The sequence below is a fragment of the Erigeron canadensis genome, chromosome 7, assembly GCF_010389155.1.
Source record: "Erigeron canadensis isolate Cc75 chromosome 7, C_canadensis_v1, whole genome shotgun sequence".
Taxonomy (NCBI): Eukaryota; Viridiplantae; Streptophyta; class Magnoliopsida; order Asterales; family Asteraceae; genus Erigeron; species Erigeron canadensis.
The window spans coordinates 1,671,971-1,697,420 of record NC_057767.1 but is presented as its reverse complement, the minus strand read 5'-3'; the positions used below and the strand labels follow the sequence as shown (position 1 = coordinate 1,697,420).

The window sequence follows — 25,450 nt, the reverse complement described above, 5'->3', positions numbered from 1 at the left end:
AAAAGTGAATATTCTTATATCGGAACAACTAAATGAAAATGTATTAGGGAAAAAATGGGTAAGTAAATATTTAATGTCGTCTTTTATGAGTTTGAGTCTTAATATCTTAAATGTATACGGGGAGGTTGATATATAAACAATTTTATCCATACTCATCGTATAAAGAGGTTGTTTATGTTTCATCTAAGATAGAAAAAGGACTTTTAAACTTGCAAAACATGAGAATATAATCCTTAATCGTTCTCTCTAGAGACAAAGATGTTACATACTTATCTTACTTTGTTAGTTTATTAAATGGAGATGTATTAGATTTGTTTGTTTTTTTGGGTGTGAATGTGAGTATACACTTCTCAAAACTTATATCGTGTGTATCAAATTTTTTATTTATTGTTATTGTATATTTCTTATAACAGTAAATGATTATTTTAATTAGAACAGAGCAAACTAAAAAAGTATTTTTGTTGCCTTAGTAACAGTATAAACTGGCACAAAAACTTCATAAGACTAATTAATACTAACAATCTTTTGGTTTGATATGCATACACTTGGATTAAAATAAGTGATGGTTAAATATTTGGAGCATCATAACATATGGAAGTATTATATTAAAAGTTTAAAGACTCGATTTCTTAATCGATAAGTAGTCCATAGATAATCTTAAATCGTCTTTTGCTAGTGAATTTTTTTCTTAAGTGTACGAATTGAAGAAAGCGACTTACTGTGGTGGATTAATTAAAGAAGAAAGCGACTTATTTTGGTGGATTAAACTTTGGTAAATGAAAAGGTGCATACAATTAAAACTTACGATTTTAGTAGGGGAAAACGCGTGGGAGAAACGATGATCGTGATGCCAACAATGTATCGTCTATTTCCCAACAAACAAATTCTTTTACAACTTTTTCTTGAACATAATTCTTTTACAAAACTAGTATTATTTTCAAACAACCATAACACTATTTATGTAGACTAATCAAAGTTATTCTTTTAAGAATAATAGGGATAGTGACTGATATGGATTGAAAGGTAAATTACATGGATTGTTCATATGTTATGTTGATCTTAGGCTATCTCCAATGTTAAGGACACTCTTAGGCGTCCTTGAGCTGCCACATCATATCCTTACACATCCTTATAAATCTTTAAAATTCTATAATTTTATCTTCAACCATACAAACATCCTTATATATTCTTACATATCCTTTAACTCCAATAAAAACAAAAAAAAATATAAGTAAGGGCATGCATCAAAAAATCTTTAGTTTTAGACAAACTTTAACTGTAAAGGATATTTAAGGGCACCTAAGGGAACTCAAGGGCGTCCAAAAGCATCCCCATTGAAGATAGATAGTCTTATGGTTTTCGTTCATCCGTGAATTACGTTATGAATTTTCATAGTTGTCATTTTGTCCCAATTATGTATTTGTAGTTATATATTCACAACGTCCATGTCCTTGTCGTTTTGTCTCAAGTTTACACTCATAGTTGATTTTTTTTCTTTTTTTTTGGGTAAAATGCGTAAGAAGACAACTGGAATTTAAGACAAGACGTCTGACTAGGCCGTCTTTGTAATGGCTAGCTGAACACTAATATTACATTGAAAATAAATAATTGTCACTTAGATAAATTTTACAGATTCTGCATAGGAATGTGAAAATAGCATTCTTCTTTGACACTTTCTCATTCAATATCTCAAATCGTGCAACACACAATTTATGCCTTTTATTTTAAAATAAACCACTTGTTTTCTAATAGAAAACCATATACAATGATTCTAAAAATCTAAGAATAATATAATATATTCTTTGCAAACTTTACTAGACATCTCGACAGGAGAGGGGTCAATGTGGATGATGAAATTGGATACTTTTAAAAAAAAAAGAAAAATATATTGGTGGCCGGAATTGGATGGTTGAGCATCTTCAACAATAATGACAAATCATTTGTATAGTACTAATCAAGTTCAAACGTTACTTCCAATTTGATTTCATTGGAAAAAGACAATATGGCAGGCAACACACAAATCACAAACAATGTTATCATTATTATAATATTATAAAAGTATGGAGTGTATATTATATTATTCACGCATATATCTAACTTCATATTATTGCCAATTGTCAATAACAATGCATGTTACTGGAATATGATAATTAGTTCGTTATAAGTACTACATATATATATGACAGGTGTTTGAATGCGGCTCTATATTTGAAAAACGTACCATGGCGTTTTTATGGCTACAAGAAGAAAAAATCGACACTAGGGAACTTGAAATAGAAAATCGGTTTTATTGAACTTATATATGGTATGAAATAGTGTTTTTATCTGAGAAGTGATCTTGTGAAATGATCGCGAGCCGTCGCCAAGGCTTGGGTGATTGTCTGCAATCATATGAAACGCGATCTATAGTTGAGGACTATTGAAATATAACAATTTGGACATTCGGTCAACGTTACAAGGTTGATCTGGTGTTTGTGTGAAAATTTACTCAAAATGCATAAGTATACAATCTCTGACGTCCGAAATCATTTAGTAATTCGTTATTAAGGCATTCGTTATTTATCAAATGTTGAAAAAGAAAATTAAAAAAGATGTGTTAGTAGTGTAACCCAAAGCCAACCAAACCATTTTGACCCATATTAACAGATGACTTGTTGCCCAACCCGCCAACATGCACATCTTGCCACTTCTATAATATAATGATAAAAATGTGGAAGAACATATAAATGTCTAGTTCATTGCTCATTCGGTCAATCATTTTTGATGTCAACAAAAGTATATGTTGTAGAGGCTTAAAATTGTTAAAGCAACAATAATGTTATTGAATTATATGTACCTGTTCCGACAAAGGAGCTCCATCATCCATTGTATGTGTAGCTACTTTTCCAGCAATCATATTTCCGTCTGTTTCAAGAATCATCCTGCCACATAAATCTTTTAGCAAGACAAACATTTCTATATTTTGACGAAACATGTTCAGTCATTTACACAAGTTCAATTGACACTATCACGTCCAACGTTATGATTAGAGCCCTAGAGGTATCAATTTTCACTCGCTTGATTATGAATGCATCGACTTAGGTTATTTTTTATCCAGTGTCCATTTGATGCATACAACCTCCTAAGCCGTTGTGATTTACTACTAAATACTGATTTTGTAATCATAATTTACATATTGCAGATTGAAAAAGAAAATAATGATTAACACATTATATAATACTCGTAGCACCTTTTGTTATAAGAATGAATGCAGATGCGGGTCAACTTGACCCGACCCGTTACACTTGTAAAGCAAGATAATCCAAGAGTGAGCCACTACTACATCATGAGAAATTATGAAATTCCATCATACTTCTCTTATAGTAAATTTTTTACTGTATATTTTATTTTTGATGTTTTAAAGATGATATGTAGTATGTACATAAATGAAGCCTTAAAGCCCAAAGGGTTAGCAAAGTCAGGTTAAATGAGGTCCACCATTTCTATACTCTTTTAGCTAAAAACACATAGATTAAAGTGCTTCATAAAAGATGACCATTATTTATTGGCTGAGATGGAACTAGTTTCAAAAATGAGTCAATTTCCTAGACAAAACTAGCATGTTGGTGTCATATATGTCAGCAGCGCATCTTGAACTTCTATTTCCAACAAATACCAAGTTTGCTTAATTTGTAGATCTTGGACCACAATTTCCTATAGTGTTCTTTGTAGTTTATATACTAGATTGATGGCAATATTTCTAATTACTAACCATATTATACAACATGATCAATAAAGTGACTATATGAAACTAGAGTGACTGATAGAGTTAGTTACCTACCCGCCATCGACAATCTCGTCAAGGCATAAAAACATCATATCTAAGTTTTCAAGTGCCTCCTTTTGATCAACATTACCCCTGCATCAGAACTTTTCAAAAGTGAGACAATGAAAGGGAAAGAACTAAATAACAATGTTAAGTTAGTATGTTACATTCTTTGCAATGAAAAAAGGGTAAAACTATGTTACATTTTGGTGTAATTAAAATTTCAGAGATGTTAAAAATCTCTAACGTCTAATTAAGCAACGATAACAACGTACCTGAGGAGAAGGGTAACTGCATCAGAAAAGCCCTGCAGGACTGCGGCCAATGCCAATTCATTTTCAGATTCACCCCCAGTTACAAAGAAATGCAAGTCTTGCACGAACTTATACACCACAACGTTATTCTCAAACATCACTATCTCCGCTGCATATACAAAACACACATATACACCAAAACAGAACCAAGTTAGTCTGTTAATTGGTTTGATTATGATATTGTTGAAAGCATTATCGCTACTGTCATGAATTATAAGTATATGGTTATCCTATTAAAAACGTCTACTATAAAATATATTGGATACAGATACTCATACTAGAAAAGTGATACGATACCTTCAGCCCGGGCATTAGTCTTGAGTGTTTTAATGAAGACGGAACGCTCAAAGGCTAACTTTGCACTATTAGTCGGCCATTCATCTGTATAATACTTAACTGCCACACGCCTTCCTTCCGAGTCCAAAAGGAGGACATTCTTAATGAGAGGACATGCATCCTATCACAAATATATTTCAAGTATCAAATTATCACGATCAACAACCGAGCCACTGATGGAAGTCAAGTAATTAAGCATGATTATGACTAATGTGAAGCAGTAATGTAAACACTCTATGAATATTAAACAACTACAATCATTGAGGCCGGATCGATCTAGTTGGATATAAGCCGAGCTAAATTGCCACTCACTATGACCTTTATACCGAAACAGATCAACCTGAGAACTTGTTAAAACTAGGTCACTTAAGAATTTATATATATGCCCTGAAAAACATTGCATAAATCTGCTAAATAACGCAATAACATCATATCTGTTGACACTTTCATCGATCAATTGATGGCTTACAGTTCAATTTATGTAAGATTCTTGAATCAAGTGGCAGTCCTGTAAGCCTTCGTGTTCTCCTATGGGCGCTACCTCACTAGACTAATTGTTATATACAATAATTCAGAGGCGGAGCCAGAATTTCACGTTAAAGGGAGTTCAACCGTATTTTTTTCCTGATCGTTGTATACATTATAATAATGTGAAAGACATAACCATTTAATAAAATGTTAGTAAAATAGAATTTTATTAAGATGATTTACTTTTATGAACTAAATATAAAAGTTTTATTTGAACTGTCATGGCTAGAAATTAAACATTTATAGATTGGGGGTGACTTGCTTCAAAAAGAACTTTGTATTAGTTGGCTATGAGCTAGCCTTGCAATGGAAAACATGAACGGTTGGCAGGGGCTAAGCACCCCCAGTCCCCTACTAGCTCCACCCCTGACAATAAATAGTTGCAAATACCATATGCAATGACAATTTATGATAAGTTGGACACATTTTTGCGCATGTAATTCGATCTTTTAGGCAGTGGCGGATTCATGATTACTAGTGAGTACAAACTTTCTAACTTTAGCTTTGTGTCCATGAAAAGTAACATTAACGACTAAATTGTTACAATTCTTTTTTTTCCAGCTAAAAAAACAAGATTGCTACGGTTTTTAGCTTTTTAAAGGATTTTTGGCTAGTTTTAATGAAATTTAAGAGTGTTAGCACTTTTAAAAGTTTCGACTTCCTAATTAGTTACACAAAGACATCTCTATAAAGTTTCATTGCTAACAAAATCTTTCAAAAGTTTAACTAGAGTCAGCAAGATTAACATATATCTCATATTTCTTTGACTTATAACAACACTAAAGAACATTATGTATTTAAAAAAACTTCACACCACATATACAGATTGAGTGGACCAGTAACACGGGCTACCCTCGCCTTTAATGTAGTTCCAACTCTAACTTATATTATCATATATGAACCTAAAGAATGCTCACACAAAAAAAATATGAACGTAGAGATTATCTAACACAAAGAATACATATAGAGATCACATGGATATATTATGATCAAGATCAACGTATCATAGAGCATTTGCAATTTCGGTTGTGTAGGAAATGTGTAATAGATCATATATCATATATACAGATATAGATATAGGTATATGAAAACACATACTCTACGAGCGGAATTCGCCATTGATGAAGAGAATACGATTTAGAGATCACTGAACTAATTGCACTTTGAGGCTTGAGCAAATGAAATGATATTATTTGCATGGTAGCCTTTTAATCATTAATATGTTGGGTTCTAAGCCCTTTTTTGTGTGAATTTTTAGATGGGCTTAAGTTCACTATACAAGTTTGGGCCTATAGGACATCCTTAGTTGCAGTCTTGTAGTATTTGCTACGAGTAAGGACGTGTTTCTTTTTTACTTAATAAATTTAATACGAGTAGTTAAAAACTTAATTATTCAGTCAAATTTTATGTTTCTTTTTTTACTTAATACACAAAAATAACCGTCAATTATCTATATTTTACTTAATACACACAGACATTCTTAATGCATTCAGCCACTTAATACACTCAACAGTTAATGACTAAAAAAAGAAACCGACCCTAAGTCTAATTTAGATACGGTTTCATTTTTTATACTATGATGATATGGTAAGATAATAATATTTTCCTTTGTAATCAGGGACGGCTCCAGCTTGGGGGCAGCGGGGTTGCCCCCACTCCAATTTTAGTACAATGTAATTTTTCAAAATTTAAATGGTATATTTGTAATTTCCTTGTAAAAGTAAAAAAAAATAAGTAGGAAATAAATATAAATGTTACCTTCGTTGTCAACTTGTCATAAACTTTTTATTTGGATGTCATTAGTCATCAAACATTAATTTTAAGATAGATTTTTTCATTAAGAGATTAAAAAAACCCAAGTTGTTTTGATTTTTAATAGAAATAATGAAGTATAGTTTAAAGGAAAAACTTTCGTTGTTTGGGTATGTAAATGTGTAGTATATTATAGTGGAGTTGTTTATAGAAAATGTATTTTATTTTAATTTATTATATATATTTATCACAAACAATTAATTATAATTATCATAATGTAGAGAATATATATATATATATAAGCTGATTACAGTATATCTAAAGAAGTATATTTTTTGGGTTTTTTATATTATATGATTGAATACGTTTTCATATAATAAGATCTTGTTTGATACGTTTAGTCATTATTTATTAAGAAAAATTAGTATTTTTAAATATGCGTGTTAGACCTGGTGTAGATAACAAATTCTTTTGAGGGTCCATTTTCTATTTTCAAGCTAGGGCTCTTTTTTTGTTTTTTTTTTTCATTTTCGGATACGACTATTATAAATATGACAAATAACTTTTAATTTTGCCCCCTCGTAAAAAATTTCCTGGCTCCGTCCCTGTTTGTAATAAAAATGAAATTTCATAAAATAAAATTGTTTTAAGTATACTATCAATGCATCGAGGCTTTAAAAATAACAATTTGGGTTATTTGGACATGTCGAGACCTGTCAACTTCTTCTTTTTATATATTCCATTTTTTGAGCTTCATTGAGCATTAATATTTAGGCATTACTTTATGTAACAACTTCTAAGTCATCATTCCAAAAAGACTTGGCATACAAATTAATGTTTAAGAACCACACCAAATATTTAATGTTTAATTAACTTAAATACATATACCATTCAAAATCCTACATCTACTAACTATGTAGCTAAATCATTTAAAAAAAAAAACAACTAGAATGTTAAGATACCATATTATATGGGATATATATGTTGTTAATTTTATATATCATTACATTGCATGAGAAGATGATATCATGGACTATAAAAAGTAGGACCACACTTGCATTTCCATCCTTCAGGCTCATAGTTTGTATACTGGATTCCCACATGGCTGTTTGTAGGCACTTGTGTGGCTTCACATGGACTGCACCCATAACACTTGTGAGCACAGTTTGGTGGTCTTGATCCTATCCTGTTCTCTATCCCTCTTCCATATCTCTCATCTTCTTCATTGTTATTCCTCATATCTTCCTCATTCTACATTTTAATTCAATCCCACATTGGTCAAACAAGATATATAATATATAAATATTTGTAATACAACAACGGTACCCAATCCAGCCAATAACAAAGCATGGTGGACATGACATGTAATTCCGTGTGGCAAAATATGGACTTGTAATAATTAATCTATAAAAAAAATTGAACTTATTTTTCTATAACAATTAGAACAATGCATACCTTATTGACAATTCTTGAATCTATCATTGGTTTAGGAGCTATACTAGATTGATATGACATAGTCTTTGTTGATGTGCCTGTTGATCAAAAGATTGCAATGCATATAAGAAAAGATAGTCTATTTTTGGTGAAGTTTTTTTTCAAGAATCAGAATTCATAAATAATATAGATAGAATGATAATATAATAATAGAAACTAACCTTGTTTTGTAGAGACAAGAATTGGAGGGCCATCAACTATCGGCCCAAAAGGCCTGCTAATTACTCTCATTATACACAACATTATTATTATAACAAACCTATAAAATCTTCCCTTCATCTTTTGGAACTTAATGATGATGCTAATGATGATGGTTGTGATGTTGATAGTTTGTTCTAGAATGACATAAAGAATGAGAGATGATGATTATAACTTAAAAGGATATATCCACATTATATACAACGAGAAAGAGAGTGTAAAAAGGCCCCTACAAAACCACACTAGCAAGAAAAAACCACACACAAAAAAAAGTTTTAAAAAATCTTGGGATTATCACACTATGTTGCTTCACAAACAAGTGATTCTATTTTCTTGATAAAAACTCAAAAAAAAATTTATACTTTTTACACTATGACAACACACTTGAAACTTGGAAGCCCTTTTATCTAGAGAGAAAAAGAGACTCTATGCATTTTTATATAAGACTAATTCTGCATAGAAGCAATCTTTTAAGCTAGTTTGCATAGACTGAAAAAGCCATCTTTTAAATCAGAAACTTTTATTCCACAAATGGAAGTAAAGAAATGAAGTGATCAAAAAGGCTATCCTACTATTTACCTTGGTTATTTTTTATCCATCAATCAATGAGTTTGTTAAAAAAAATATTAATGGAGTGCCAATTAAATAATAGAGTGTACCTTAGAGTCAACTCATGAACATTTGATCAAAACTTTGGTGAAGATGGAGGTAGTAGATGATATGATGTACACTCTTTTTAAAAGTTTTAATATGGGCCTCTGATTGACTATACAATGTCCCACTTATGACAAAATTATTTATTTAGTAGATGATGAGTATTCATTGCTCTTTGGGTACCACAATGTATTTGTTGTTGTACTAAGCATATAATTATACAATGTACTACAGTTTCATACAAGTGATTTGAAGGTTCAAAGATGCATTTCATAGCATGTAAATATGCATGAAAGATTTCTATCAGTATATGATTTGAGATACTTTATGGACTCTCTTTCTTTTTATACAATTAATGAGGATGAACTTCATAACCGTTTTTTTTGTTCTTTTCATTTCAATAGCGCTAGTTAGTGAATGGGAGAGGGATCCCTCTAACACAGACCTGATTAAGACAACGTATGCGGTATGCTAGATATGAATTTCTGACGACCAACAGAAATATCATCGTATCATCAATGGTACCACCCGATCATAGTATAACACACCAAGTATCAATTCAGAAGGAAGTGGTGTATTTCAAGGAAGGACCCCCCACCCACCGATATTACGGATTTACAATCTCCATAGATAAAAACATGTTGATCATGCATGGAACACTTTTTGATCATATGATCCCAATCTTAATCATAGAATCGTAGGATGTCGCACTTGCTTTAGACTCCATATATACGTGGTGACATAAATCCTCCCTATAACTCATTAATCCGATTCATTCCTGCTTAACTTAATTTTACAATAATGGATTAACAAACTTGCAATGAAATAAAAACTTCAATAGGATAAGTGGATAACCGGATAAGTGCATCGTTAGTTTAATGAAAGATGACAATAACAACAATCTATAATGAAATCATTCAAGAATGATGAACTTTTTTACATAAATTAAAATGATGCAAATTATGTGGGATAGAGTGAAAAAAGGTGATGTAATAAATACTTAAGCAAGATTTACACTTGTATTTTTTGTGTGAAACTGTGAAAACTAGCTAAACCACCTGAGAAGGAAAGACAAAAGAACCTCCATACAGTAATAGACTAATAGGAAGGTGGTATAGGATGAGCAAAGTGCACTCCTTTAGAGACTGATTTGGAATGTGGAGTTGGATAAAAAAAAGTCAATAAATTTTGATTGGATCTATGTGTGTGGGCTGTAAAAATACCTATACATTGCTTGTTAATACCAACATATAATTGCAGCATTTCTGTTTTGGCAAAATTTATAGCCAGAATTGAGGTATTTAACTATTATTACCAAATGAAGCAAAATGAGAAAATTGTATGAATTTGGTAATGAGTTAAAAAGATTGATTTTTTTGGTATGGGTCGAAAATTGAGTTGGGTTGGTCTGAAACACTTTAAGCGTCAAGAGAAAATGTTTATACCATGAATAGTGGAACCATAGTTGATTCTGTTAACTGCCTGGTTATCTATACAATTAGTATGCTTAGTAAGATTTCAATATGTTATGTTATTTTAATAACATTTTTACAAAGTTATAGGTAAATCGTATGTGTTGAAGATACATTTTGGGCGACTTTCAAGTTTTGAGTCGTGACCAATTTGATTTTTTGATTCTACATGTCTAAGTATAGTACCACATAACTCAATTCAATGCATTCACAACTAAATGGGTAGATAGTACCACATATAATAATTGCTGTAATACGATGAACTATGTTCTTATGCTAGAACAATTGGAAGGTTGCTTGTAGTTATGATATATATTTGACGACTTTTAATTTGTTGGACCAATTTGACTGTGTGTCCTTTTCAAATAACCATTATGTTTCTTAGTGTTTGATAAGCAAAAATGTCCAAATTGCCACAATTATCTTCATATAACTTTCACGAGTCCAACCTGTTTGACAATCGTCTACTTTTTCATATATAACCTTCTTCTCGGACCATATCTGTTTGGTCGTTAAAGATAAAACATAACTCAAATCGACACCTACATCCAACCGATGTATCAAAAAACATTTAAAGCCAATTGTTGGCAATGTGGAAGTAGTGATATACACAAGACAATATATATCTACAGGTAGGTGCTTGGTGGTGGTGAGTAATAAATGTGTATGATATGGGGATCTGAATGATGCGTCAGTGAAAGATAGATGTCCCTTTTGATACATCTCAGCAATACAATTGTAATGTAATATCAGCAGCTTCAGCCTGCCTGGGGATATGCTCTGTCATTAATGCTATTTCTTATGATTTTAGGTTTTTTATAACTAAAAGAGACTAGCTGTAAAAAATGGGTCAGTAGTCAGTTGTTTATATGGTATTATTGGTATGTAGACTTACCCACAGGGTGGTCAGAGGCCTTCATTACACCAATTTTTGAATCATTTATGCTCACTTTTTCTAGTTAAAAACAAAAACATTGCTAAACAACTGATGCAATTAAATGGTAACAAACGAACATTTTCAATAATATGACACAAATTTAAGTATCTCTAGAAATGAAGCATTGGACCAGACCTTATAAAGGTTGCTCAGCCAAGATATTTTTCCAAACTGAACCGGTCTAACTGACCAAACCCGGTTTTGTATGGCTGGTTGTAGAGCTTGAGCCATGTTTTGGTACTGTTCATAAATACGAATACAATTCGTGATACTAAAAAACCAAAATGCAAAATGTCTTTGAAAGAAAAAAGAATTTATTAACCAAGTATACTAAAAGGACATAGCAACATAGGTCATAAAAAAAAGACATGGGTTTAGAACTTGTATAACCTCTAAAAACAAAAGCATACTCCAACAACTAACTGGGCGTTATAAATCTATATGTATTTAATCTAAACATAAACGGTTTGGTTTGGCTTGGCTTGACTAGCCGGTTTAGGACCTTCGTGCCCAAACCAGACCATGTATACGACATATCAACAGCCAGTATGGCTAAACTAGCCAAATTTCTCTGATTTATTCAGTTTTCTCCAAATCGTACGCATTCCTAACTAACATGTTATGACAACATAACCGCAGCCTACAAGAGCTGCAAAGACAGGGGAACTAGGCAATGAAACAACAAACATACTTGATTTCTTCCTATCGACGAGAGGTGATTATAAAAGGATCATGCTATAGCAACAGGACTAGGAAATGATCAAGTATCGATACGTAGCACACATACTAACAACAAGTGATTTTACCGCTAACAGATTTTACTTGTTCGGGTGAATAATTGCTTCGACAACAGCTTCAGCCTCTTCTTTCGCCCTTTCAAGAATGCCCGGTCCTTTGACTTTTTCTATCGGCGTGTCTTCATCTATGTCGTTGCTTGTTCCATGTGTTTCCTTATCATGACTAGGTGACTTCTCGGAGTGAATCTTTGCATCGATCTCTTCCTTGCCTCTTTCGATCACATTTGGGGCTTTTACTACTTCCTCTTAACACATTCATAACACACATGTGAGATAGTTTTAAATACACATACATATATTCAGTATTCACTATAGTCAACATAAATGTATAACATATGAACAACTTTTTTTGTGTGACATAAATGGTGACGTCTGCCGGTTCTCATCAGTTTTGTCATATCAGTTCAACCCCGTAACTTTAACATTACTTTATTTCTAATTAATAATTTTTTAACACACACAAATATATAAAGAGGGACCCACAACCTCGTCGTTGGTTTATCGGTTAACCGACAAAGCAACAAAACGTGGCCTAGCAAACCGAATTCAAAGTTGGGAAAGAAGTAATTAATTCGAAACTAGTTACACTAAGTTTGTGTTACTATAATCAATCATTAGAAAGTTCAAATAACATGTGAAAGAATATGTGTAAAAAAAAAGTGATTAATATAAATAAATAGTGAAAAAATTTTAGACCTGGGTGAGATTTTGTAGATTCAGATCTTGTTGTTCCGTCAGCCATTAAGTTGAGTTGCGTTGGGTTGATTATTCCGTTATTAAATGAGTGAACGACGGTGTTTTGAGGTTGACTACTTGACTTCCACCCATGATTTTGGTCCACTACTAATCAACCAAGCCCACTTTGATGTTCTAAATTGGGCCCGTGTAGAGCATAAATATTTGGCCCAACTAAACTCGGGTGGTAATTCGGAATTTGGGTCTTTGGGATAGCAGTGACTAATATATCATGTCTACTCGTAATTTTTAAGTCGACTTAGAATATTTTTATATAGTAAATAATATTATATACTTTTATATATTTAATGTTTTTTGAAACAAAATATTAGTTGATTATCAATGATTGTGTTGAGAAATTAGTTTTCTAGTAGTATTCTTTTGAATAAGATTTCATTTGGATAAGGCAGGGCCTTGGTATTTCATATTTGTATTTGTAAATTTGTGCATATTAATGAAGTTCACCTTTAAAGTTAAGGATTATATATTCGATAATTTTGAGTTATAAACATATAGTTTATCTCCAAATTCGAATTAAATGTATTAAAAATATATATATAACACACAAAATAATGTAACTATAAATATAACATCTAATATATAACCATAGTATCTAATTACAACAATCATAAGTTTGCGACTTGTATGACTTGGTTCAATTTCACACAGCGACTCGTAAGAGTCTGGACAAAAACAAGTCATTTAACGAGTCGACTCGTGACTCGTAAGAATTTCACAACTATGAATATATTTTTGTCGCCACAACCAATATAATTATATTAAACGAACCCAACATTCATCTAATCGCTTGTGAAACTTTAGATCATCACTCATAGTCCTAAATCGGGACGAATGTGGATGTTACATTGTTTCATCAACATCATAACTTTCGTCTGTTAATTCTATCACAAACACACTCAATCTATCTTCACACTAAACATTCATCTGTCCCTTATTCATATGTTTATTAGGGATTGAAGGAAAATAAAAAGGGCGACGAAGCAAGTTGATGGAACGCAACGCGGTATGGTTGCCGAGCGATAATGGACGCAACATTGGACAAAGTCCACACTCGACTGTATGTTCTTATCAAATGATGAACATAAATAATTTCTTTTTAGTTTTTCTAAGTATGAATTGGGCTCTAGTCTAACCCCAAAAGAGAACAAAATTTTTCGTGGTTACTGAGTACGGTAATATCCAAATTATGTTACGACGGCCGTAGATAGCCACTTATGATTAAAGGCAAATGCTTTCAACTTTACATGAAGAAATCATCTTTCTTTTCATTAGGGAATATTACACTTTTTCTACATTCATATTTATCATTTAGCAATCATAGAATTACCTTTTCCTTTTTCCTTGTTTTAGAACAACTTTTCTTTTTTTTGTTTGTGATGTTCGATGTTGGCAACTCGGCATTCACGGGACAAAAATCTGAATGACACAAAAATGTTTTGAAACAACTAACAAGTGAAGAAGTTATAGTAACCAGTCATAGTCATAGTTACGATATATTTGATATGAAACTGAAACTGCTAAGTGCTAACCAATATGAATCAACACAATTATGTTTTTTGTCATAGTTCTGATAAGTAGGTCTTGTAACCAGTATGAATAAACACAATTTTTAACGTAACATGATGATTTGGTTAATGGTTTCACTAATACTCATATTTGTATCTTATCTACCAATAAACTAAAACATGATTGAGATATTCTTGAAACAATACGTAGTGTAATCTTTGATCAACATGTGTCCTTTTAATTAATTTATTTTATTAAATTAGTTTTTTTTATTGTATATAGATTCAATTTTCTTATTAGACTTAGAATTAAAGAATAACTCTTGGTTAGGATTGAAATGTTCTTAAAACGACACGTGGCGTAATCCTTGATTGACATGTGTCATGTTAATTTATTTATTTTATTAAATTAATTTTTTTTAATTGTATAAATAAACAAATAAGCCCTAAGTCCTATGTTCAAAACTTTTACAAAATGTCAGAGACAGGTAATGAATCAAAAATGGACGGGGCGGGGCGGGCGGGTCAGGACACGTAATGTTAATTAAATTCCGTGAATCCTAAAGTTTTAAAAGGCCTAAAAGTTAAACCGGAGCCCATTGGGCCAGGAGTGTGTACTAACTACATTAATAATCATCGAGGTTTGTTTATTTAAACACCTTCCGTTCGATTTTTTTTTTTTTTTAATGCTTTTGTGTTGCTATAGTATGGTCAGTTGGTCACTTTAGTTCTAATAATTATGTTAGTTTTCTTACTCAATTATGTAATAAATAAAATATAATAATAAGCAATTAGTTATCTCATCGTAACTATATACTGCATATGTATTAATTTGCTAATTGGTAAAAGCATATTTGTTTCAGTTGGTGGTGGTTTGTCAGCATATTTGTATTACTAGTATGTATATATGCTAATTGGTAAAGCAACGTAACTAACAATGTCATTATCATCTGCTAATATAAACTCAAATGAACAACTAAGGGATTGGTTGGAACTCCCATATGATGTAACGGCAAATATACTTAAGAGACTTCGTGTGGATGACATACTTGAGAATGTCCAGAAAGTGTGTACCGCTTGGCGTGAAGTTTGCAAAGACGACCCTGCTATGTGGAGGGTCATCAAAATATTCTCGTATAATCGAAGACGTATATCGAAGCAAGCAGTGGATAGAAGCCAAGGCCAATTACTAGACCTCACCATAGTTTCTTTCAATCATAAGCTTCTTTCATATGTTGCAGAAAGGTATGTAAGCATAATTTAATATATATATATATATATATATGGGAAATATATATATATATATATATATAAGTACGCTGAAATGTAACTAACTATGACCAAATGTCTATAGTGGTAACAAACTATCAAATTGGATATTGTGTGTTAAGAACTTTGTAAAAATATTCAAATCATGAACCAGCCAATCAAAAACTTACACGTGTCGGGTCATATGAGTTGCCACGTATGTCATATTACATGATTTGGACAATTTATCAAGTTGTGAACATATAATGTTCAAAAACTTCGTTCGTACTATAAACATTTAAGGTTATAGTTAGTTACATTTCACGGTACTTAACCCATATATATATGTGTGTGTGTATTAGCATGAACTGCATTGCTTCAAACATATATATACAACTTCAAATATTGTTAGGAATATATGATAATTGTAAAGCACTTATTTTGGTTGGATTGGAGGTTCTCTAATAGCTCGGTTCTTACCTTTGATTCTAAAACGAACGAGGCATTTGAGAACTGAATCTGTTCAATCTGGATGGGGCTTTGCATTGGATTATTGGATTTTATGATCAAGTCTTTCTTTAAAAAATACACCACTAACTGAGTCTGTCTTTAAACTCAAATATTATTATCTAACAGGTCGAGGCAGCTCAAACGTCTTGAAATTGTACTTCATGATGGTGATATGCTTAGCGATATATCTAGACCTTTAAAGGAATTTCCATTTTTGGAGGACCTCAACCTTTACTCAAGAGGATTAAACAGCTGGAATAAAAGTCTGATTGAAACTGCTGGTCGTTATTGTCCCATGCTTAAAACACTTAAATTGAATTAAAGACCATCGAGAGTTTATCTTGAAGATGCTGATGAGGTAGCTATAGCTATTGGGGAAAACTTACATGAGTTAAGGCACCTTGAACTCTTTGGAAACAAGTTATCAAATATTGGGTTGCAGGCGATTCTTGATGGTTGTTGTCACCTTGAAACACTTGACTTGCGTAAATGCTTCTACATTAATCTCAACGGAGATGTGGGGAGAAGATGTTTTAAACAGATTTAAATGTCTAAAACTGCCCGACGATTCTCTTGAAGGCATTCCATACGCTATATATCTCTCCTCAACTATATGAATTTATTTTTTAGAACGGCTATACTGAACTATATGATTACATTAGTGATTAGCCAGTCATTTTGGAATCTACCGTGAGGGTGATCTTTTACAGACACATTTGAGTCGGTTTATCGTGGTTGATGTTTTATTTAATGATGCGGTTGGTATTATCAACTGATGCTTTTGTTTAATCTATAAGAATGATGTCTCGCATTTTAACTGCTCCAAACAGTTTTGTCACTTGTGTAATATCCTATCTATAGACTTTGAGACGTATGTAGATGATTATGATCATATTTCTCCTGATGATCCTCTACTATATGGGATACATTAGTCATTGATTTTGGAATCTACCACGAGGGTGGTCGCTTAGACACACATAAGAGTCGGTTTCACTGTGGTTGATGTTTTATGTTATGATATGCGGTTAAGTAAAAAGTAGGTTGCATTTTTGGTTTTTGTTTTTTCCATAGTGAGCACAATTAGTCATTTAGTCCCTTAATCTACCCAAATCATGCATCATTATTAAATTTGTGGAAGGGTATGGCTGTAGATGGCTTAAGGTCTCAACTCGATATTTTAACAAGTCTTCTTGATGTCCCTTGCGAAGTTCTTATTGAGAGTAAATTTGAAGCATATTAAATTTGATGAAATACCTTAAATGCACCGAATTTTTCTTTTGGCATTGAAATGATAAGGGGTCAAGGAGTCAGCCAACCCCTTGACCACTATGTGTCTCCACTACTGTCCACTCGAGTGTTGCCGTGTTGGTAAACTTGAAGAACCAAAAAAAACTGAGTATAAACAATGTACAGTTGCATAGTTTTGACCAGTAAACACCAGCACTTAAAGCAGCTGCTATGATGGCTTTATAAGAAGGTTACAGGACTAAAAAATCTATATTTTTGTAAAGTGTATTTCATAACTCTCTGTTATGAACAGATACAAAATTATGTATACATCAACAGCTTTTCTTGATATATCTATATTTTTGGATGTTTTTATTGCATGAATTCTCTGGAGTAAAGAAGAATTTAGAAAATGTTCATCACAAGTTAACAAGGCTTAAAAACTCGATTTTTACATTAGATATGTTGTAAACATGAACGTCACTCGTATGATTCTAGTTCTTTTCCAGATTCAAGTTTACATCGCTAGATACAAACCCGACTCACTTGCACTTTTTCAAAGGAAGTTTCTTTATTCCACACGGCTCTGATGAGGTTACATCAGGCTAGTGCTAGATTGATGTCTAATCGGTGCTTCACAGGCCATTGGTTAATCAAAGGAAGGTTTCATATATATCTCAAAGACTAAAGGTGACAAGATAACAGGTCGGACGGATTGAGTGACAGTCACTAGTTAGTAGAGGCGAAAAACAGAATGGCAGGGTTGGAACAAACTTTTCTGTCAATGCTCTTTTAGTTTTTAAAAATAGCTTACCACATTTACTATAATTACAGAAACATTATTAATCTGCTTTACAAATTGGTATGCTTTAAGACACTTTTAACCCATTTGATGAATACTTTTTCTTATAACTATTTTTTATATCTGACCCGTTTGAGATATAACACAACCCAAATCAGTCAATACATAAAACGTGGGTAGAAGACCGCCCACCTCTTTGGGAGCCGTAGAGAAGATTACCACCCCTATCTAGTTGTTTTATAGCGGGAATCTAGAATGTTCTCAAAAGAGAAGACAGGGTTCAGTTTTTTTCTCTTGACCATGCATCAAAACCCCTCTCAAAAAAGAATTGATTGATGACCCTATTCTAAAATGACCGGCAAGCTAATTACCAACAATATGCTGATAAACAAAGTAATCTTTACCCGTAGTTATCCACAAGTTTCCTTCACCCGTCTTCTTGATCCTAACACAGAAATCAAAGTAATTTAGCATACTCAAAAGACTATTAATATGCTGATAAAAAAAATTAATATGCTGATAAACAAAAAAACTCAGATTGAAAGTTTACAAAAGCATTTAGGCGTTCCATTTAAGTTTTGGTAATAGTAATTATAACCATGACGTGAGTGATTAAACTCCAGAGGACAATAATCATTACAACTAAATCTGCATAACAAGTGAAAAATTTCAATCATTGAAAATGATACATTTTCTTATATCCATTGGATGCAAAGAGACCAAGATTCGCTACAAAATGTAATGAAAATGACACATTACCAAAGTCTACTCTACATATGTCAATGGACAAGACTATGATTCCAACTTTTGTGTCTGATAAGAGCAATACTGCTATCAAAGTTATACTAAATGCAATAAAAGATGTATGTTTTTAGCATTGATTGTTTTGGCACTGTTGATGATATCCTAATGTCATTAAATCTTTACATGTTACTTCATTAAATTGAAGAATCTTCTCTATCTTCCATTACAATCATCAAATTCCTTTGTTGTTTATGTCCTAAAGTCTCATTCTTAAGATGTGAAACTCAGGGGAGTAAGCAAATTCAATCAACACTTTGGTGCGTTGGCTAAAGTAGGACGCAAACAAGGACGATCAGGCCCCTATCTCCCTTTCTTCCATGCACCCCTACGTTATCTCTATCTTTCGTGACTTATGAAACTACCTTTAATCTCCGACATTTCAAAATCATCATACATATCATCTGATAATGATATTAAAAATTCTCGTTTTTGAGAGGATATATAACGTTACGCGTTTGTTGATGCTCGCTCATTCTTATCGAGAGACATGAAAAACTCATTGAAAAGAGGGTTGTGGTCACCTGAAGAGGACGAAATACTAGTTAAATATATTACTACACACGGCCGCCATGGTTGTTGGAGCTCTATCCCTAAACTTGCCGGTTACTTTCTTTTTTTCCCTCTTTCTTTCACTCCTGATATATAACACGTCTCAAATATTAATGTATAGTGAATAATGTTATGTTATTACTTGAGGATTAATATTAGTAATTCAGTTAAGGTAAAGTGCTCATGGCAGGATTAAGATTGTATTATGGCAAATCACTAAGAGAGGTGATTGACGCACCACCAAAACTGAACAAGCCAAAAAATGTCGATGATGTAATTGGTGTATGAAGTACTTTTGGAGGTGCTCAAATCACCTCCGATAAACAAATCATGACCTATTTAGCGTAATCATTTGTTTCTGATGCAAAATTAGAAACTTCTAATGACCCATCTATGCAAATCTAAACACCACAAGATATTGTTTCTAAAGAATAATATACTTCTATGTAATTACCAGAAGAGTCAAATAAATAGTTAACGTAAATACTGTTGGAGCAGGTTTACAAAGATGCGGAAAGAGTTGCAGATTACGATGGATCAATTATCTACAGCCAGGTTTAAAAAGGGGAACTTTTTCTTCACAAGAAGCCATGCTCATAATTGATCTACACAGTATCTTGGGAAATAAGTATAAAGACTACAATAAAATGCAAATTTTTTTGGTAAAGTTGATTTATTTCTTGAAGATATTGATTTCTTTTGTTATATGTCTGATAAACAGATGGGCAGAAATAGCAAAGTACTTACCAGGAAGAACAGATAGTGCGGTAAAGAACTTCTGGAACTCCAAAATGAAAAGGAAGCTTCTTGCTGCTAATCCTGGAAATGAGCCGATCCATGTCAGTTCCTGCATTAATCATCACCTGCAAAAGGTCAATGATCAAGAAAATCATGTCCATGGACCATCGCCGTTGGTCAAACTCGATCAAGAAATTGGAACGAATATTGATGTTGATACCAATCTTCCTCCCTTTCCACCATCACTCATGGGTGATCCGTGTCCTGTTCTTCATCATCTACCGGGGTATATTGAATTGACATTTGGTCAAACTTGGGATCCGAATAATCTGATAATGCAATTTGAGTCAAGTGAAATGAACAATATGGGTATGGTCATTGATAGTCAACCAAATATTGAGTTCTAAGATGTTATACCTTGAGATCAACTTTTATTTCGAGTCATTCACTATCATAGCAATATTTGTTTACAACTATATGTGGAGAATTTGCATATACTAATAAAGTAGCAAGAAAGTTGCAACAAACAATCATAAACTTTTGAGTTGATAGTAAATTATGAACATGATACAGAAAACAAGACTTTCCATTAATAAACCAATATTATTCATGTTCTGAGTTCATCAAAATACTCAAACAATGTTTGTGAGAGCACTGTTAAGAATCAAAATTTAAGAAACTTATAGAATGAAAGTTAGCATTCCCCTATTTTGAAAGGGCTGATCATTCAACTTCTAGTGGTAACATAAAGCTGTGCCGGTTGTGGGGGTCCGGCCTAGAGACAAGATATGCAATGTGTATATGCTGAATTCAATCACCAACATCATCAGCGCATTAGTTGGTTACCATTGTGTTTTCAAAGTTGAACAAAAAACGTGTTTGCTGGTCAATCCAACTGACCTGGTAGTTGACAATATTAAAAGTAGCTCGTTTCAACTAAACCTGTTGTGATCATCTATTCAACCTGTCTGACCCGCCCATTTTCACATCTTACCGATCTTGTTAACTAGTATATAGTATAATACTCGCTTGTGATACGTGGGGAATAGGTTAAAAAGATATAAGGACTTTAGAACAGATAACTATGGATATGACTTGGATAAAGTTGCCACTTGCCACCAGCCCACCACCAAGCCTAACAATCTGATTTAATCTAGGATAAAGTACTTAAACACCACCAAGATTTAGCGAATGAAGATGTAAATAGTGATAGAGCAATAGCAGCACACTAAGAACAATCAACTTTTTTTAGAGTAAACACTCAAGAAAAGCTTCACAAGCTGTTGTATATTCAAAAACTAATGATGAACTACAACTAGGAAGCCTTAATATATAGGTTGGAAATTGGAAGAGTTCCCTAGGCAAACATTTAAAACTTGTTTGGAAATATATAATAATACTTGAAAATAAAAGAAAACATTAATAGATAACTAAAACTCATTAATAGGGTTCATTGATTGTGGACTTGGATGGGTTGTGGGCTGACTTAGAGCTTGTTGGGTTGCCATATGATTAGATTCTTTCTCCCAGCAAATTTAAACCCAGATATTGCCTCAATATCAACTTCTGACCCACTGTAAGCCTGGGTCATTGAATGGGCCTGTTTGAGACTAACAGTAGACTTAGATGCTCCTGCATCAGCTTGTGTATACTAGCTCTATTGTCCTTTGCTTCAATCCTTATTGTGATACTATTCTCAATTGTCTCCATCTTTTTCTTATTCTTTCTAACTCGTATGTAATGCAGATATGAAGATGATATAGATGAAATACTCACTGTATTCAATAATAAGAAAAGGGTACAAAACAAGGCAATCTAAAGTCTAAACTACACTATTTTTAAGATTTTTAAGCCAGCTAATTCAAGGCTGGTGTTCATGATGACGGGCTTTAGTGAGTTGGCGAAGACCAACACCGGTCTTCCCACTTTTACAAAATGTTTTGAGCAAATTACTAGAAACACCATAAGGAATGAAAATAATCCTATCTTTACAAGATTTTGCGCTTTGGCTTGCACTTGCGCTTGAGCTTGGGCTTCCACTTCCGCTTCGGAACTTTTATAATCATCAAGGGGTAAGGACAATCTTCAAGAGAATCATCGGGCAGTTTTAGACTTTTAAACTGTTTTAGACACCTTTTCCCCAAATCTCCATAATTGAGATGAATGAGAAAGCATTTGCGCAAGTCAAGTGTTTCGAGGCAGGGGCAGCCATCAAGAATCGCCTTCAACCCGATATTTGACATTCCGCTTCCAATGAGTTCAAGGTGCCTTAATCCATGTAAGTTTTCCCCAATAGCTATGGCTACATTAGTACCATCCATAAGCTGACGTTCATCTGGTGATTTATTCACTTTTAAGTGTTTTAAGCATGGGGCAACAACGACCGGCGATCTCTATATCTTGGCTTGAGATAGCCACCGAGTAAAGGTTGAGTTCCTCCAATAATGAAAATTTAACCAAAACTTCATCTAACCTTTCGCATATCTTCAAATGAGAAATTGCAGAGTTCAAGGCGTCTGAGGCATCTTGACGTACACCAAATTTTACAATATGTACATATACATTAATATTAATTTTTGATGAATTGTTATAGCTTATGCCTATATTATACCTTACATGTAAATCAACTTGGAGCGTTTTACTGAAAAATAAAATAAACAGATAGCTACATAAAGAAATCATAATAGTAATAATAATAAAAAAATAAATTAAATATGATGTTATGAGAAAATTAATTATAGAAAAAATAAAACGTAGTTAACCCACATATATATATATATATATACCTATTAGCAACATAAGGAAGAACTCGATCAAAATATTTATAGTAATAGTATTGCACGATGGTGAGGTCAACTAATTGGCCTTGGCTTCTATCCACTGCTTCCTTCCATGTACATCTTCCATAACACGTGGATGTTTTGATGACCCTCCACATAGCAGGGTCTTCTTAATTTGCAAATTTTACGCCAAGCGGTGCACACTTTCTGGGCATTCTCGAGTATGTCATCTGCACCGATTCTCTTAAGCATATTGGCCGTTATATCGGATGGAAGACCCGACCAATCTCTTTTAATTTTTTTTTTAGATGTTAAAGTATCAATAGGAGACATTGTTGATTTAGGGTTTAAGGTTTTAGGATACGAAACTATCAAATTATCATCAATTTAATGTTATCATATATATGGAGAAGAATATATACTAAGAAAAAGACCGGGCCGGAGGATAAAATAAAATCTACCTATAACTATATTTATCTATAGGGTAAATTACAAAAATCATATCTAGGGTTTGTTCGAAACTACATTAATCATACCTACAATTTAAAAATTATGCGAGACATACCCATCGTTGTCAAAAACTTACACTGGCCATACCTATCGCTGACGGTCGTCTATTTGGCCGTTAAGTCAAGTCACATGTCGTGTATGTGAGGTATCAAAACCGTAATTTCATGCATACTTTAGGTATTATCCTTGTAATTTTCGTTCTAAAATAAATAATTGTTAAGAATCTTAGAGTTTTATTTATAATTGAGTTATTAAGTTGGGTATATATGAAATTTATCATAAAAAAATATATTTTTATTTAATTAAAAATATAACGAGAAAATAGTTGATACATGAATGCATTTATTATTATATATGTCATTATTATTTTGTTATATGTGTATAGTGAATATAACAAAGATGAAAACCATGAAAACCACTAAAATTTTCACTTTTGTATTATTATATTATAATATTAATTTTTTTTTTATGATTTATATATATTTCCTTATAAAGAAAAAGTCCCTTTTAATTTTAGGTAATTTTACTTTTGAATTACAAGAATTGCCTTTGACTTTTTGTGTTTTGTCTTTGATGAATTAATTTACACACTAAACCTTTATTTTAATTACACTTTAAGCCCTTATCTTTTAAAAATTTCTAATATCACAATTACATCAACCTACACCACTTGACACCGCCACCACCACGAATAGTAACATCACCGACACCACTATACCGCCTCCTCTACCATTGTCGCCGCATTGCACGGGTACCATGCTTGTTCATTTTAATAGAAACGAATTTAAAAAGATATAAAACAAAAGAATTTTAAAAAGCAATATAATAAATGAAATGTAAATATAAATATTTTAATAATTTTTTATTAGGGTAAATTACACATATGATACCCGAAGTATACACGAAATTACGATTTTGATACCTCACATGCACGGCACGTGACTTTACTTAACGGTCAAATAGACGACCGTCAACGATAGGTATGGTCAATGTAAGTTTTTGACAATGATGGGTATGTCTCGCGTAATTTTTAAATTGTAGGTGTGACTAGTGTAGTTTTGAACATACCTCAGATATGATTTTTGTAATTTACCCTTATTTATATTATATTTATAGTTAGTAATATTACATAAATCAATTCAATTTTATAGGATTTTTTAAGGATTTTCTTTTGCTTATATATGGTAATTTAATTTATTATTATTTATATGCTTTATGATATTTTTGCAATTTTTAATTTAATTTTTTTTTAAATGTATATATGTCTAGGTTTATTTCCATCTTGAAAAATGAAAGGTTGCCCAAAGTATATTTTATCATGGGAGACCTTTTAAATGTTCTCTTCAAGAAGTTTATATTGCTGCAGAAATAATAAAGAACTAGATTATTACCCGCACAATACGCGGGAAATATATATAATTATTAAATTAATAACATGTTAAATTTTTATAATATTATAAGCTGATAAATATATGATCAGGTAAGAAATAAACCATTAAAAAACATGAAGTTACATTAGTGGTGGTTTAAATTCTGGTTAATAGTGACCAGACAGTTGAAAAATGAATACATTATCAATTAGAGGTCTCGCTAAATAAGGTTTTTGTTTCTTTGGATGTCTTTCATTCATCCGGATATGTCTGCATTGTTATTGTACTCGTGCTTTAAAGTTTTGCTCAAATAAGTTAGTTATACACTAAATTACTAAGCAATTTAATTATCAATCTATATATC

At 32.3% G+C, this 25,450-nt stretch overlaps 4 protein-coding genes and 1 pseudogene across 5 annotated transcripts; 2 read left to right on the top strand and 3 right to left on the bottom strand.

Moving 5' to 3' along the window:
• Positions 1 to 2,134: 2,134 nt before the first annotated feature.
• LOC122608623 (coatomer subunit zeta-1-like) lies at positions 2,135 to 6,112 on the bottom strand. Its single transcript, XM_043781716.1, has 6 exons — positions 6,082 to 6,112; positions 4,417 to 4,576; positions 4,081 to 4,228; positions 3,821 to 3,898; positions 2,837 to 2,921; positions 2,135 to 2,381 (listed from the first exon to the last, which is right to left on the bottom strand). The coding sequence occupies exons 1-6, from the start codon at positions 6,100 to 6,102 to the stop codon at positions 2,322 to 2,324; spliced, it is 552 nt and encodes a 183-aa protein (XP_043637651.1). The 5' UTR covers positions 6,103 to 6,112; the 3' UTR covers positions 2,135 to 2,321.
• A 1,430-nt stretch (positions 6,113 to 7,542) lies between these two features.
• LOC122608110 (EPIDERMAL PATTERNING FACTOR-like protein 6) lies at positions 7,543 to 9,175 on the bottom strand. 2 transcript variants are annotated; one of them, XM_043781199.1, is made up of 4 exons: positions 9,087 to 9,175; positions 8,391 to 8,564; positions 8,191 to 8,267; positions 7,543 to 7,986 (listed from the first exon to the last, which is right to left on the bottom strand). In XM_043781199.1, the coding sequence occupies exons 2-4, from the start codon at positions 8,506 to 8,508 to the stop codon at positions 7,762 to 7,764; spliced, it is 420 nt and encodes a 139-aa protein (XP_043637134.1). In that variant the 5' UTR covers positions 8,509 to 8,564; positions 9,087 to 9,175; the 3' UTR covers positions 7,543 to 7,761. The 2 variants fall into 2 exon arrangements, with proteins under 2 accessions (XP_043637134.1, XP_043637135.1); XM_043781200.1 differs by lacking the exon at positions 9,087 to 9,175 and having other exon boundaries at positions 8,391 to 8,767.
• Positions 9,176 to 11,786: 2,611 nt separating this feature from the next.
• LOC122607609 lies at positions 11,787 to 13,086 on the bottom strand. Its single transcript, XM_043780623.1, has 2 exons — positions 12,984 to 13,086; positions 11,787 to 12,532 (listed from the first exon to the last, which is right to left on the bottom strand). The coding sequence occupies exons 1-2, from the start codon at positions 13,027 to 13,029 to the stop codon at positions 12,309 to 12,311; spliced, it is 270 nt and encodes an 89-aa protein (XP_043636558.1). The 5' UTR covers positions 13,030 to 13,086; the 3' UTR covers positions 11,787 to 12,308.
• Positions 13,087 to 15,485: 2,399 nt separating this feature from the next.
• On the top strand, positions 15,486 to 16,923 carry LOC122607140 (annotated as a pseudogene).
• A 3,273-nt stretch (positions 16,924 to 20,196) lies between these two features.
• Positions 20,197 to 20,833, top strand: LOC122607139 (transcription factor MYB26-like). Its single transcript, XM_043780062.1, has 2 exons — positions 20,197 to 20,243; positions 20,410 to 20,833. The coding sequence occupies exons 1-2, from the start codon at positions 20,197 to 20,199 to the stop codon at positions 20,831 to 20,833; spliced, it is 471 nt and encodes a 156-aa protein (XP_043635997.1).
• Positions 20,834 to 25,450: the final 4,617 nt, after the last annotated feature.

Bases quoted from the DNA above. Each gene is read 5' to 3' on its own strand.
- LOC122608623 (XM_043781716.1), bottom strand. From the start codon at position 6,102: ATGGCGAATTCCGCTCGTAGA. The intron at 3,899-4,080 runs GTACGTTGTTAT...GTTCTGATGCAG, and splicing joins GCAGTTACCCTTCTCCTCAG to GGGTAATGTTGATCAAAAGG. The intron at 2,382-2,836 runs GTACATATAATT...ATATGATTGCAG, and splicing joins GAGCTCCTTTGTCGGAACAG to ACAATCACCCAAGCCTTGGC.
- LOC122608110 (XM_043781199.1), bottom strand. From the start codon at position 8,508: ATGAAGGGAAGATTTTATAGGTTTGTTATAATAATAATGTTGTGTATA. The intron at 8,268-8,390 runs GTTAGTTTCTAT...TTTGATCAACAG, and splicing joins TCTTGTCTCTACAAAACAAG to GCACATCAACAAAGACTATG. The intron at 7,987-8,190 runs GTATGCATTGTT...ATTAAAATGTAG, and splicing joins ATTCAAGAATTGTCAATAAG to AATGAGGAAGATATGAGGAA.
- LOC122607609 (XM_043780623.1), bottom strand. From the start codon at position 13,029: ATGGCTGACGGAACAACAAGATCTGAATCTACAAAATCTCACCCAG. The intron at 12,533-12,983 runs GTCTAAAATTTT...GAATGTGTTAAG, and splicing joins ATCTACAAAATCTCACCCAG to AGGAAGTAGTAAAAGCCCCA.
- LOC122607139 (XM_043780062.1), top strand. From the start codon at position 20,197: ATGCGGAAAGAGTTGCAGATTACGATGGATCAATTATCTACAGCCAG. The intron at 20,244-20,409 runs GTTTAAAAAGGG...TCTGATAAACAG, and splicing joins GATCAATTATCTACAGCCAG to ATGGGCAGAAATAGCAAAGT.